At 37.6% G+C, this 15,086-nt stretch overlaps 1 protein-coding gene across 1 annotated transcript; it reads right to left on the bottom strand.

The window, feature by feature from the left end:
• Positions 1-9,646: 9,646 nt before the first annotated feature.
• Positions 9,647-14,712, bottom strand: LOC104231083 (universal stress protein PHOS32). The gene is made up of 5 exons (XM_009784016.2): positions 14,265-14,712; positions 14,083-14,162; positions 10,569-10,687; positions 10,201-10,277; positions 9,647-10,075 (listed from the first exon to the last, which is right to left on the bottom strand). The coding sequence occupies exons 1-5, from the start codon at positions 14,494-14,496 to the stop codon at positions 10,050-10,052; spliced, it is 534 nt and encodes a 177-aa protein (XP_009782318.1). The 5' UTR covers positions 14,497-14,712; the 3' UTR covers positions 9,647-10,049.
• Between the last annotated feature and the right edge of the window lie 374 nt (positions 14,713-15,086).

Genomic DNA, 15,086 nt, shown 5'->3' with positions numbered 1-15,086 from the left:
ATCATTACTCACCTCGAACCGGTCAAATCTCTAGCTCGCGACGTCTTTGCCCCTCAAATCGGCCTCACTCGCCTCGAATCTATCCAAAATCAGAACGAGGACGTCAAAATATGCTACGAGTATGAAGCCCAAGCGAAAACAATCAATATATGACACAAATCCCGAAATTATCAAAACCCGACCCCCGGGCCCACGTCTCGGAATTCAATAATTTTTACATCAATAGATTCCTTATCTCCCCACGAGTTCATACATATCAAAAGTTCAGAAATTCGACCCCAAATAGTCCTTCAAATCCTCAATTTAAGGCATAAGTTTCCAAGCCCTAGTTTCCCCAATTCTCACCCTTAATTTCCAAAATTTCTAGCTCTAATCCATGAAAAAATAGTATAGGAACGACTTTTAAGTCCAAATTCCTTACCTCAATGAAGTTCCCTTGAAATCCCTCTTTCAAATCGCCCAAAAAGCTCCAAAGCCGAGATAAAAATGGTGAAATAGCTCAAAATTCGCGAAGGCCACAATTTATACCTTCTGAACAGACATTTTCGCATCTGCGGCTATATTTCCGCTTCTGCAGTACCATATATGCGGTCAAAACCACCACATTTGCGGTCCTCACTTAAACTCCCCTTTCCGCATCAGCGATACACTTTCCGCATCTGCGCTATCGCAAATGCGGTATTCCAATCGCTTCTGTAGTTCCTAACGACCTCTCTAAAATCCGCTTCTATGGCCAACCTTCCACTTATGTGGCGCCGCACCTATGGTCCCCAATCCGTAGGTGCGAAAATACCAGAAGCAGCAATTTTAGCAGCTGCAACAAATTCCAAACTTCTCCGTTAACCATCCGAAATCACCCCGAGGCCCTCGGGACCTCAACCAAAAGCACTAACATATTTTAATACCTTATCCAAACTTGTTCCAATCTTCAAAACACCTCAAACAACATCAAATCAACCAAAACACATCGGATTTAAGCCTAACTTTCTAAAATCTTCCGAATTCTGCTTTTGATCAAATACCCAACCAAACCACGTCCGAATGACCTAAAATTTTGCACACACATCCCAAATGACACAACGGAACTACTGAAACTATCGGAATTCCATTCCAACCACTATATCAAAATCTTGCCTACCAACCGGAAATCGCCAAAATATCAACTTCGCCAATTCAAGCCTAAATCTACTACGAACCTCCAAAATTCATTCTGATCACACTCCTAAGTCAAAAATCACCTCCCAAAACTAACCAAAATACCAGAACTCACATCTGAGCCCTCTAACACATATGTCAACATCCGATTGACTTTTCCAACTTAAACTTCCTTAAAAGAGACTAAGTGTCTCAAACCTTACCAAAATCATTCCGGATTCGATCTGACCAACCCGATACCACATAACACGGATAACAAAGCATAAAGAAGAAAAAATAGGGAAAACGGAGCGGTAACTCATGAGACGACTGGCTGAGTCATCACACCTTTTGTAAGTGGATCCGACACGTTATCTCTTGGCTTTATGTAATCAATTGTAATAACACCATTAGAGAGTAGTTATCTAACAGTATTGTGTCTCCATCGTATATGACGAGATTTTCTGTTATACATAACGCTCCCCGCCCTACCTATTGTTGCTTGACTATCACAATGTATACAAATAGGTGCCAAAGGTTTGGGCCAAAATGGAATATATTCCAAGAAATTCCAGAGCCATTCAGCTTCTTCACCAGCCTTATCTAAAACTATGAATTCAGATTCCATTGTTGAACGGGCGATGCACGTTTGTTTGGATGATTTCCAAGACACTGCTCCACCCTCAATTTTGAAAACATGTCCATTCGTGGATTTAACTTCAAATGATCTGGTGATCTAATTTGCATCACTATATCCCTCGATCATGGAGGTATATTTGTTATAATCCACAGCATAATTTTGGGTATGTTTTAGATACCCCAAAACTCATTTCATTGACATCCAATGTATTTGATTGGGATTACTTGTAAACCGACTCAGTTTGCTAATAGCATATGTTATATCTGTTCGCGTACAATTTATGATATATATCAAACTTCCCAATACTCTTGTATAGTCCAGTGGTGAGTCACTTTCACCTTCATTTTTTTGACGTGCATAACTTACATCAATTGGAGTCTTGGAAATTTGGAAATCCAAATACTTGAACTTGTCAAGTACCTTTTCAATGTAGTGAGACTGTGATAATGCTTGACCTTGTGGAGTCTTGTGAATTCTGATTCCTAAGATCACATCAGCAACTCCTAATTTTTCATGTCGAATTCGCTAGCCAACATGCGCTTTGTAGCATTTATATCTACCATACTTTTGCTCATTATCAACATGTCATCAACATATAAACAAACAATGACTTCATGACCTGGAGTGTTTTTAATGTAAACACATTTATCATACTCGTTGATTTTAAATCCACTTGCCAACATTGTTTGGTCAAATTTTGCATGCCATTGTTTGGGTGCTTGTTTAAGTCCATAAAGCGACTTAACAAGTTTGCACCCTTTCTTTTCTTTACCAGGAACCACAAAACCCTCAGGTTGTTTCATGTAAATCTCTTCCTCAAATTCTCCATTTAAGAAAGTTGTTTTAACATCCATTTGATGGATTTCAAGACCATGCACGGCCGCTAGTGCAACTAACATTCTAATAGATGTTATCCTTGTTACTGGCGAGTAAGAGTCAAAGTAATCAAAGCCTTCCGTCTATAACCTTTGACAATAAGTCTTGCCTTATATTTGTCAATAGTGCCATCAGCTTTAATTTTTCATTTAAAGATCCATTTCGAACCTAAAGGCTTATTTTTCGGAGGAAGATCAACCAATTTTCATGTATGGTTATCCAAAATTGATTGAATCTCACTATTGACTGCCTCTTTCTAAAACGCTGAATCGGAAGACAACATAGCTGCTTTAAAAGTTTGAGGCTCATTTTCAAGCAATAATGTCACAAAATCTGGTCCAAAGGAAGTAGATGTTCTTTGACGTTTTCTACGCATTGGATCTTCTATACTTGGAGTATTTTCCTTTGGTTCTTCCCGAGGTCGTTTAGGTCTTTCACTTAACGACTCACATTCAGTTTTATACAGATAGATGCTTTCAAAGAATTCAGCATTATCTGATTCCATTACCATATTAACATGAATCTCGGGATTATCGAATTTATGAACCAAAAACCGACATGATCTACTGTTTGTAGCATATCCAATGAAAACACAATCTACTATTTTTGGTCCGATTTAACCCTTTTAGGTAAAGGGACTTGTACCTTTGCTAGACAGCCCCACACTTTGAAATATTTCAAGTTGGGTATTTTTCCATTCCATTTTTCGTATGGAATAGATTGCATTTTGTTGGGGGGTACTCTATTGAGTGTTCGGTTAGCTGTAAGGATAGCTTCCCCTCACAAATTCTGCGATAATTCAGAACTTATTAATAAAGAATTTATCATTTCCTTTAATGTCTGACTTTTTCTTTCCGCAATTCTATTGGATTGAGGTGTGTAAGGTACAGTAGTTTGATGGATAATTCCATATTTCGAACATATTTCTACAAACAGAGATTTATATTCTCCACCTCTATCACTTCTAATCATTTTGATCTTTTTATTCAATTGATTATCCACTTCATTCTTGTATTGCTTAAATGCTTCAATTGTTTTATTCTTACTATTAAGAAAATAAACAAAACAATATCGAAGGCAATTGTCAAATAAAAGTAATAAAGTACTTTTTCCCACCTCGGGATGGTGTCGACTTCATATCGCAAATGTCAGTATAAATTAAGTCTAAAGGATTTGAATTTCTTTCAACAAACTTATAAGGATATTTTATAAACTTAGATTCAACACATATTTGACATTTTGATTTATTACACTCGAATTTAGGCAATACTTCTAAATTAATTAACTTCCGCAAGGTTTTTGTGACGACCCGACCAGTCGTCTCATGAGTTACCGCTTCGTTTCCCTCATTTGTGATTTTTATTGCTTTGTCTACCGGTTCTATGTTTGATCAGGTTGGTTGGATCAGGTTTGGAAAGGATTTGGTAAGGTATGAGACACTTAGTCTCTTTTGAGGAAGCTTAAGTTGGAGAAGTCAACCAGATATTGACTTATGTGTTAGAGGGCTCGGATGTGAGTTCCGATGATTTAGATAGCTTCGGAAGGTGATTTGGGACTTAGGAGCGTGATTGGAATGAGTTTTGGAGGTCCGGAGTAGATTTAGGCTTGAATTGGCGAAATTGGATTTTTGGTGATTTCCGGTTGATAGGTGATATTTTGATATAGGGGTTGGAATGGAATTCCGAGAGTTGTAGTAGTTCCGTTGTGTCATTTGGGATGTGTGCGCAAAATTTTAGGTCATTCGGATGTGTTTTGGTTGGGTTTTTTATCAAAAGCGTAATTTAGAAGATTATGGAATACTTAGGCTTGAATCCGATGCGAATTTGGTGTTTTGATGTTATTTTGAGTGTTCTGAAGGTTGGAACAAGTTTGAATGAGGTTATGGGGTATGTTGGCATATTTGATTGAGGAACCGGGGGCCTCGCGTGAGTTTCGGATGGTCAATCGGACCATTTTAGGATGTTTGGAATTGCAGAAAATTGCATATCAGTGTTGCAGAGAAATGACCTTCGCGTTCGCGAGTGGGTCCTCGCGTTCGCGAGTGGGTCCTCGCGTTCGCGAGTGAGTCCTCGCGTTCGCGAGGGGTTAGTTGGTGAAAGCTGGGATTTAAGCCTTCGCGTTCGCGAGGAAGGCTACGCATTCGCGAAGGGCTGGATATTTGGTCATCGCATTCGCGTGAAGTGGACCGCATTCGCGTAGAGTAATTTGGTCAGCTGGACTTGAGGCATTTTTATTCATCGCGTTCGCGAGTGGTATAGCGCGATCGCGAAGAGTGGTCTGAGGAAAGCATCATGTTCGCGATGGGGAGGTGGCGATCACGAAAGAGGGAACTTTTGTCAAAGTTGAATTGTGCTTCGCGAACGCAAGGCGTTGACCGCGTTCGCGAAGAAGGATTTCAGGCCTGGGCAGAAAGTTTAAATAGTCGTCTTGTCCGAGATTTGGGGTTTATTTCCACCATTTATGATCATTTTTGGAGCTTTTTGAAGAAGATTGAAGAGGGATTCAAGGGGAATCACTTGGAGGTAAGATTCATGGACTTAAAACTCGATTCTAATGTGAAATCTACCTAATTAATCATGGAATTTAAGCCAAAAATTGAAGAACTAGGGCTTGAAATTTGGAGACCTAGAAATTGGGATTTGAGGGGTCGTTTGTGGATGGATTTTGATGTTTTTGGTATGTATGAACTCGTGTGAGGATAAGGATTCCGTTGATGTGATTTTTATCGAGTTTCGAGACGTGGGCCCGGGGGTCGGGTTTGGCCAATTTCGAGGTTTTTGGTATTATCTGACTATTTTTGCTTGGGCTTCGTTCCCTTAGCATATTTTGATGTCGTGATTTTGATTTTTGATAGATTTGATGCGAGTGGAGGTCGATTCGAGGGGAAAAGGCATCGCGGAGTAGTATTTTCATCCGGTTTGAGGTAAGTAACCATTGTAAATCTGGAACTGAGGGTACAAAACCTCGGTATTTTACTTGTTTTGATAAATACAATGACGCACATGCTAGGTGACGAGCGTGTGGGCGTGCACCGGAAGGGATTGTGACTTGGTCCGTCCCGTAGTGACTATTAAGCCGCGCATTTGATTTAGAACCTTATGATATTCCATACTTTAGTCATTTATACTATATTATGGGCTATATGTCATGTTTGGGGCCTTGTGCCGACCTGTTGAGACCTTTAGGGGCATTTTTACTGTTTTTCCTCACTCGACTTGTTTGAAAGCATATCCTCAGTCATGTTTTACCTGTTTATTGTTTAAAACTGGTTTTATCACTCTACTTCTTAAATGTGAGGACTGTTGGACTAAGTTCCCTAATTTCTATTGTTGTGCCCGAGAAGCTGTGAGGTCAATGACTGAGAGAGGTTGAGAACCTAATGGTGAAGATATTTATATATGTATGAATTATGGACCGGGTTGCACGCTGCAGCGGTACTTATATGGATTGGGTTGCATGCCGCAGCGATATATATATTGGATCGGGCTGCGCGCCACAGTGATATGATGCTTGGGCTATAGGAGCCCCTCTAGAGTCTGTACACCCCTAGTGAGCGTAGTAGACTATAAATTATGGATCGGGCTGCACGCCGCAGCGGTTACTATGATTATTATTATTATTATGGGATATTAATGAGCCTGAGTGCTAAGAGTGAGTACTGAGGGACGAGAGTTGAGTTACGAGTGACTGAGAAGCTGCCCGAGAGGCCATATTCTGAGTGATACTTTGCCCGAGGGACCTAGTTATGATATTTTTCACTGATTTCACTCTTCTTTTAAAATAAGCCCCTGTTGAAAAATTGCTAAGTATATGATCTCAAGTTTTTAAACTGAAATTGATGATTTTATGATGAAACTGGTTTTAAACTGTGGAGTTTGATCTGTTATCCCGTTATTTGTTCATTTATATGATTTTTAACTGCTTGTCATTGCTTTCAGACCTTATTTACTTTAGTTGCTTACTGAGTTGGCGTACTTACGTTACTCCCTACACCTTGTGTGCAGATCCAGGTGCCCGAGTGGCAGAGTGAGGGTCCTCAGCTTATCCAGAGTTTGCCGGAGATTGCAAGGTAGCTGCATGGAGTCCGTAGCCCTGCTATTTTCCTTCCTATCTTGTTCTTTTCCGCATTTTTAGACTTACGATGTATTAGACAGTTGGCTTTGTATTAGAGGCTCTAAACTCGTGATACCAAATGTTTGGGCTGTATTGTCTTATGTTTTATTGACCTCCGCATATTTCAGTTGTTTTAAACACTTTTTATGAAAATGGGTGTTCAAACTCGTGTTAGAAAAATGATTTTATGAAAGGAAATTGGTTGTGGTTATATGGTTAGGTTGGCTTTCCTAGTAATGTAATAGGCGCCATCACGATCGGGCATTTGGGGTCGTGACAGTTTTATAATTGACATGTCCTAAACGAATATGCCGTAAATCATTTGACTCCAATAAATAAGAAGAAGCTGGAATTTTATTCATATTGTCAACAACCATTACATTGAGTTTGAGGCCCTCTGTAAGGAAGCCTTTTCCAACATACATTTCATTCTTGCTTACAACAACTTTATTAGAAACAAATACACATTTGAATTCATTCTTTACAAGTAAATAAGTAGAAACTAAACTCTTCCTAATAGTAGGAACATGAAGCACATTGTTGAGCGTTAACACCTTGCCGGAAGTCATCTTCAGGAATATCTTTCCATAACCTTCAATCTTGGCCGTTGCATTATTTTTCATGGAAATCACTTCTTCGGGACCAGCAGTAGAGTAAGTCGCAAATGCTTCTTTGACAGCACAAACATGTCGAGTGGCTCCAGAGTCAATCCACCACTCTTTCGGATTTCCATCTAGGTTGCATTTCGAAAGCATTGCACAAAGGTCATCAATGTCATCATTCTTCTTCATTATGTTGGCTTGTCCCTTCTTCTTATCCTTTTTCGGGAGACGACAATCAGGGGCTTTGTGACCAACTCTTCCACAATTGTAGTTGTTGCCCTTGAATTTTTTTTGTTATGCTTCTTAGTCTGTCTAGAAGACCTCTTCCTCTTCTTACTTTTGGAGCAATCTCCTCAACGATATTAGCTCCCATGATCGTTGAACTTCCACGAGACCTCTTCTCGGCTGTTTTGTTGTCTTCTTCAATATTTAGACGTATCACAAGATCTTCCAACTTCATTCTTTGCGCTTGTGCTTAAGATAGTTCTTGAAATCTCTCCATGAAGGAGACAATTTTTCAATCATTGCAACTACTTGAAATGCTTCATTCACGACCATAACTTCAGCAATAAGGTCGTGAAAAATAAGTTGAAGCTCCTGAACTTGTGTTCCCACAGTTTTGATGTCTATCACTTTATAGTCTAGAAACTTGGCAACCATGAACTTCTTCAAGCATGCATCTTCCGTCTTGTACTTCTTCTCAAGTGCGTCCCATAATTCTTTCGAAGTATTCATCGTATTGTATACATTGTACAAGTCATCCTCTAAAGCGCTTAAGATATAGCCTTTGCAAAGAAAATCTGCCTGCTTCCACGCCTCAACAATCATGAACTTCTCATTGTCCGGCATATCCGCAACATGCACTGGAGGCTCTTCACTAGTGAATTTCTGCATACCAAGGGTGGTTAGCCAGAAGAACACCCTTTGCTATCATCCTTTGAAGTTGGCTCCAGAATTTCGCCGGTTTCTCGACCGGAGGAACAGTAGTGCGTCTTGACAAGGCTATCGTCGTTGCAACAACAGTCGCAAAAGGATTTCCGTTATCAATTGTAATTTCTCACTGTCAACAACAGAAGAGTTCAATTAATGGCAAAACAAGAACAGTAAACAATACTGTAATCAATAAACAATACGTATGATAAGTAAAAATCGAAGTTTTGTATACTGTTTCACAGAAAACGATGAAGTTTTTATGTTCTTCAAATTGTTTTCTGAATTTCAATACTATGATGAAGTTTTTATATGTTCAAATCAGAATAGTAAAATTTAGACGGAGTAGAAAACCACACAGGTTTTAATCTCCACAAATAGAATACAGAATATAATAATTAATTTCCTTAAGATTGTTATTTAAAATTGTATTGCCATAAAAACAATAAAATATTAAACTTTCTGAAATAAAACCAGAAACAGAAAGTTAGTAGAACCAGTTTAACAAAAATAAATTCTGCAAAAATAATATAGGAATAAATCGAGCACACTGAATGAGAGTGTGTCCTTAAGGAAACTATTCCCCTCAAGTACCCGAGGTGTTGGAATATTATCCTCCCAGGATAGAACGATTTAACTCATCAGCGTATTGGTACCAAAAACTCCGGCCGAGCGACGACGACGGCGCGAGGCTTGACTTCTTCTTAACTCTTTAAGAGCTAAAAGATAGCTTTTATATATATACACAGATTTTCTTTCCTTCTTCCAACGAGGGACAAAGTGCATTAATAAAGTGAACTAATTCAAAATTTCACTTCCCTTCATTTCTTTTCCCATCATTTTTGTTATTAATAACAAAACCCAACATAATCCATGCAGACTATAGTGCTGGGTTGAAATTTTCTCTGCGAATATCATCAAGTTTTATCATTGAACAGGGATTACCAGACTTAAAAGTTGTATCATGAAACTTGCCCAAGACAACAAGGTTTAAGTTCATAATCAATCATTTTGGTTTTAACAAATATTAGAGCAAACCCAGTTACCCAGAATTATAGGAGTACAATTTTCAGCTTTGCTATTTGCAGTAAATGCGTTTAGAATGACAAATCGAACCTTGTATTAACTAGTAACCATACCTAAAATGCATATTAAAACTAGCTTGGATCACTCGAAAATATTTAATTCTAACTCAAAAAGCATTAAAATATAGGTGACTGAATTGACTGTTGACATAAGCAAGGCAAGATTTATTCATTACGATAGTTTTAATAGAATAAAATTTAAACATGGATAAAAATACAATAATTAAAATAAATTGGAAAAACAATAAGTACAAAAGCAAAAAAAATGAACAAAAAGTTCATGCAATTTTCTAGTCATAACAACAAATTTACTGAATTCTTAATTATACAACAACAACAACCTAGTAAAATTCCACTAGTGAGGTTTGGTGAGGGTAGAATATACGCAGACCTTACCCCTACCATGAAGGAATAGAGAGGTTGTTTCCGGGAGACCATCGGTGAATTCTTAATCATATTAACAACATATTGGTAGTTGAAGTTGAACAAACAAATCATGAATAGTGAAATACACAAAGTAGATCCAGAATACGCCAGAAAACAAAAAATTTACATCAATAATAGCAGAACTTTCTTCTACAACAATATGAAGGAATATCCTGTGAATAGCAAACAAGCTGCTGCTATACTGCATGATCATCAGCAGTACTCAAACTTGGCAAGTTCCCATTAAATTACAGATTCCTCCCCTGCTTCTGCTTAACAAAATTAGTTTTTGTTCAGATTTTTGTAACTATCACAAACACCCCAAAAGAAAAATTTAGAAAAACAAAACATGAAGTGAAGCAAAGCTAGAGAATAAAATTCGTGGACATAGTACCTTTTCCAGGAACTATTATGATTGGGGCTGTTTTACAGTGGTGAAAGCAATGCTCACCCACACTTCCTTGAAGTACACTGGAAAAATCAAACAAACAAAAGAATCAGTCAGAAGGGTTCATAATATACTTAGAACTGAACGTATTGTACTTGAGAGAGAGCGAAAGGCCGATCCAGGAGTTGAACTTTGATGGGTTCAGCCCTTAAAATTCTTAGCACTGGTAGTATTATAGTTTTGAAATTATGGGTTCATAATATAACATTTATTTTTTATGTTTTTCACATTTATATTCATGTTCCATGTTGAAAATACTAGGTTCGGCTGAAACCGAAGCTAATAAACTAAATTTGCGACTGAGAGAGTGATACCTTTTGATTAAACTACGTCCCCTGGTTCCCATAACCACGGCTGCAGGCTTCAACCGTTCTGCTTCCCTGCATATAACCTTTCCAGCATCTCCTTCCACAATCCTAGCCACTGTCTTCACCTATTTCAACATAGATGCTCCACATTTATTAACAGTTCATCATGAAACCAAACCTCAGATATTATATGTCTGAACAATAATCCGACAAAAATAGACTTTTGGTTTGCATCTTCTCATGTCCAATTCTACAAACAATAATAATTATCCAATATTCCCCTCAACAAAAGACACATTAATTGAATGTTGAAGGCTATTACCATGGAAGAAGTATTACGTAATATCTGCGAGTAAAAGATTTCAAATGCAGAACAAAGCACACAAGCGATGCACTAATTCAGTGCAACATACAAATCAATAAATTTGTACATGCTTCCTGATGATTAGAGAATATAAACAGAAAAAGAAATCATAATGTGACATGCTTCTTGATGTTTAGAAAAATATAGATAGAAAATGGAGAGGAAGCCCTTGATGATACTGTAGTAGAAAGCACACAAAATTGAATAAGAATGGTAAGACTGGACAAAGCAAAGAAGTCAATTGACAGAAGTAATGGGTGAAGGATTCGCAAGTTCTGCAATTAGTGAAAACCAAAGATATATACACAAAAAAAATTAAACCATTTCTCGAAACAAGCATCTAAGGATCACGGCTAATGGTTTCTGGACTTCTGAATCTCAATGATTAGCATGCTCACAAACAGATCAATTGTAACTCTAAATTCATCCGGATTATGCCTCCTATTCACAACTTAAGACTCTGCTAAAGCCCGAAGAAAAGGATAAGAGGAAAGATCCACACCAACTATAGTGACATGCTTTCTCCTTCTAATTTACGGTGTATACTAATTCCACAACCATTAAGGTATGACAATGAGAGTACCCCTCAAGTCAAACAGATTATGCATATCGCAACGAGCTGACCTTGCAATACTTCATTGTATCCACAATTAAGAAAAACTAACGATCGGTAAGCACTCATCACCAATCACCATGGAAAGAATATAGGAGCCGCACATGCTAGATTCATCAGGTGAGGAGATGCAAATTCAATTTCCCATAGTTATATAATATGTTCGTCAGGTAACGATCTCTCAATCATGGAAGTTGTCACTCAAACCATCTCGCCACTTCGTGAACCATATTCAATGAGAACATCTTTTGATATGTCCAAAGCAGGGTTCTTAGACACAGAAAAGAAGGGAAATAAAAGCTTATATTCTATATATTTGAATGACTTCTCAAATTCTGAGTATATTTATATCTGGAGACAACTAGTACGAATCATGATACTCAAATTTTAGTTATAGCTTACCCCATCAATGAGCTTAACTTCTGGCATCAGTCAACAATGATGGATAAAGGAATCACAGATTGATAATATGTATTGTAAAGGAATAAAATAACAGAACAAACTACCAACACATTCTAGTAAAAGTCAAGACATATAATTCAGTGCAGCAGACGCAATTTTTACTATGGTGTTAAAAGCAGAAGAAAGTTGAACCAAATTCTTGGAAATGTCAAACATGGGATCTCAGAGCTGCTACACAAATTCCAGGACAGCACTTCAATTTGGATTTTTAGGAATAATAAATCATAGAAATGAGCAACAGGTTAGGCACGTGCACTAATTGTTCGAACATCAACTCATAGCTTTGCCTTCTGATTTCAAAAATTAAACCTTCGCTGAAGCTCCCACAACATTCTCACATTCACTTTCATTCATGATCCATTCAAGTCAGATACACTCATTATTGGACCATAATATTGTTCAGGCAAGTATTTCACAGTATCAATTCTAAGCTGTATATGAGGAACTTAAGCTTTAACGAGCTTTAATCACTAGGAAGGATTTACCATAGAGATGTAAAACAAAATTCCAATAGCGAAAACTCCGTGAATAGGAAACAAATGAGGAGCAGACCATGAAATCAAGTTTAAATGAAACAAATGCGACATCCATCTGTCATTGTCATTCATGCAAACTTCCTTCATGCAATGATATCTTATTCACGGAACTTCGACGTTCTCTGATGAACTCTTCTTTCCTCCAATTACATCTTTAGGAACAGAAAGAATCCTCAATTGAACACTAAGAGAACTCCATTATATGTCTAAATTGGTTCTAAAGCTAGAGCCTTTGTTTCAAGGAGGGAAATTAAAAGGACCTTCTTTTACCTAAAAAATGTCCAACTTAACTTTTCGAGCTGACCCAAAAGTGTTTATGCATTTCCCTATATTCTTCATGCAATCTCAAAATCGAAAAAGTTATCCGAAACCTCATTATTATGCTATCAAAAGTACAATTTATCAAAAGAAAAATAGTCCGCCTCTCGGCTCGAAGATTAGCACACATCTTGGTGATAAAGAGAGAATAGTAAGAACATGGTTTATCCAAAAATAGAACTTCTATACATCAGAGTTCAACAATATTCATCGAGATTTCCTTCATCATTTAAGAGAAATCCGATCTAGGTGACCGTCACGAGAAGTGCCAGTTCAGTATCAGAAGGAAATTAAAGACAACTACGAACACCCGTGCAACTTATCTTTGAGGATGACACAAATGACATGCATGGAAAAAATTGTACTGCCCCATATATTTTTTTTTGATTTGCACCGGGTGTCCGAGTCTCTAAGAGCCCCGACTAATCCCGTGGGTGCGCAGGCCCTCGGCAAGGTGTTTTCCGCAAGTGCACCACGGTTAATTCAGGTTTTACCTAGTCAGATGGCCCTCAGAAATTGTTTGCACCCAGTGTGTTTCGAACTTGAGACCTTGAAAGGGAGCAAACCCCAAGGCTCAAGTCAATTGCCACCAGGCCAACCCCTGAGGGTTTGTACTGCCCCATATATTACTCCTTGGAAAGTTCAACATCCTTTAAATATTTAAATAACAGAAAATTGTAACATGTAATACTGTTTGAGTAGTTTCTAAATACTCTCTCCTCCAAGTTTAGAAACAATTTAACTTTAAACTTCTCATTTTATCTATAGTGATATATTTATAACCATATGGCTCCTTTTAAAAAGATTACTTTTAAACTTCGTGCTTAGTCAAATATCATAAAGAAAATGGGATATACTATGTAAGAAATTGATATGTAGGAGTAGGAATTTACTCTGAACATCATTATTTTTGGAACCAAAAGAGCAATCCAAGTACTCCTTATGTCCCGATTTATGCGAAGGTATTTGACTAAGCACGGAATTTAAGAAATAAAGAAAAACTTTTGAAACTTATAGTCTAAAACAAATTATAGAAATTTGCATGACTAAAAATCATGGATAAAAAATGAAATTTAAAATTGAATTGCCACTACTTATAGTATAATTATTTTTGGGACCGATTAAAAAGGAAAAAATACGAGAGTAGCAATTAACAACAATTCTTTTGAAGGGCAAAAATCAAACAAGAAGGACGCACGAGTAGCAAAAGGAAAGAGAAACACTAACCATAGCAACCTCAAAAGCCTCGATGGCAAGCTTCTCCATGAGCGCCTGTGTAGCTTCATAGACAATCTCATTTCTCAAACCTGAAAGAAATCATATTACTTTTTAGAAACAAATTAAAGGACAACAACAAACACCCATCATTTTGGTTCCAAAAAGAAAAAGAAAAAGAAAAGCAAATTAACTGGAGACGGCGTGGACAAGATGAATGGTATCAGCGAGACGGCAAATATGAGTAACAGCCCAATCAAAAGCGTGCTTGCTGTTAGGACCGTGATCAATAGCGATGACTATGTCACGCCCACGGCGCCTTTCTCCTGTTTCTCTCTCCAGTTCAGGCGGCGGCACCACTGGTATGAGCGACGGAAGCTTCACTTCTCTCCAGTTGTACTCTTCTTCCTCCATTAGTGTTTCCATTAATTACTGATTTCTTCTAATTCTTCGGTTAACCTTCTTGATATAGCGTTTAGGGTATTTGGAATTTGAAATAGTTGTTCTCTAATTAGGAGAGAGAGTTTTTGAAAGGTATAAATAGAAGAAAGGTGGCGAATGAAAAGCGGGCAGCCAATTTTGAATTACGCGTGTTGAACGTGGAAGGTCAAAGCTTTGCTGGCTCTGACTACTTTTCATGATGTTTAGCATATCTTATTAATCTTAAGATTTAGGGGCACTCAGAGAATCAGAATTTCAACATATGCTGATTTTCAGCAGACACGTTCGTGTTCAAGTGGCTTTTTTCTTCTAGAGTACGTTTTATCTTTTTTCCGCATATCTTGTCGAGTTTTTCTTTATGCTGGTAGGGTTTTGTCGAAGATACCTGGCGGTAATAGTGTATCTTACTATTTTCCTTTTGAATGGAGCTAGTGGTCACTTTTGCTTTATATTTTTCCTCTGAATTTCATGTTATTCCTATTCTTTCTATGATTTCCGTATTGATATTAATATTGTTTTCTTTTGTCTTTTTATTTTCTTGAGTTGAGGGACTTTCGGAAATGGCCTCTCTATTT

This window comes from Nicotiana sylvestris, chromosome 3 (assembly GCF_000393655.2).
Source record: "Nicotiana sylvestris chromosome 3, ASM39365v2, whole genome shotgun sequence".
NCBI lineage: Eukaryota > Viridiplantae > Streptophyta > Magnoliopsida > Solanales > Solanaceae > Nicotiana > Nicotiana sylvestris.
Note: the sequence above shows the minus strand (reverse complement) of the source record. Positions and strands in the feature narration are given on the sequence as shown.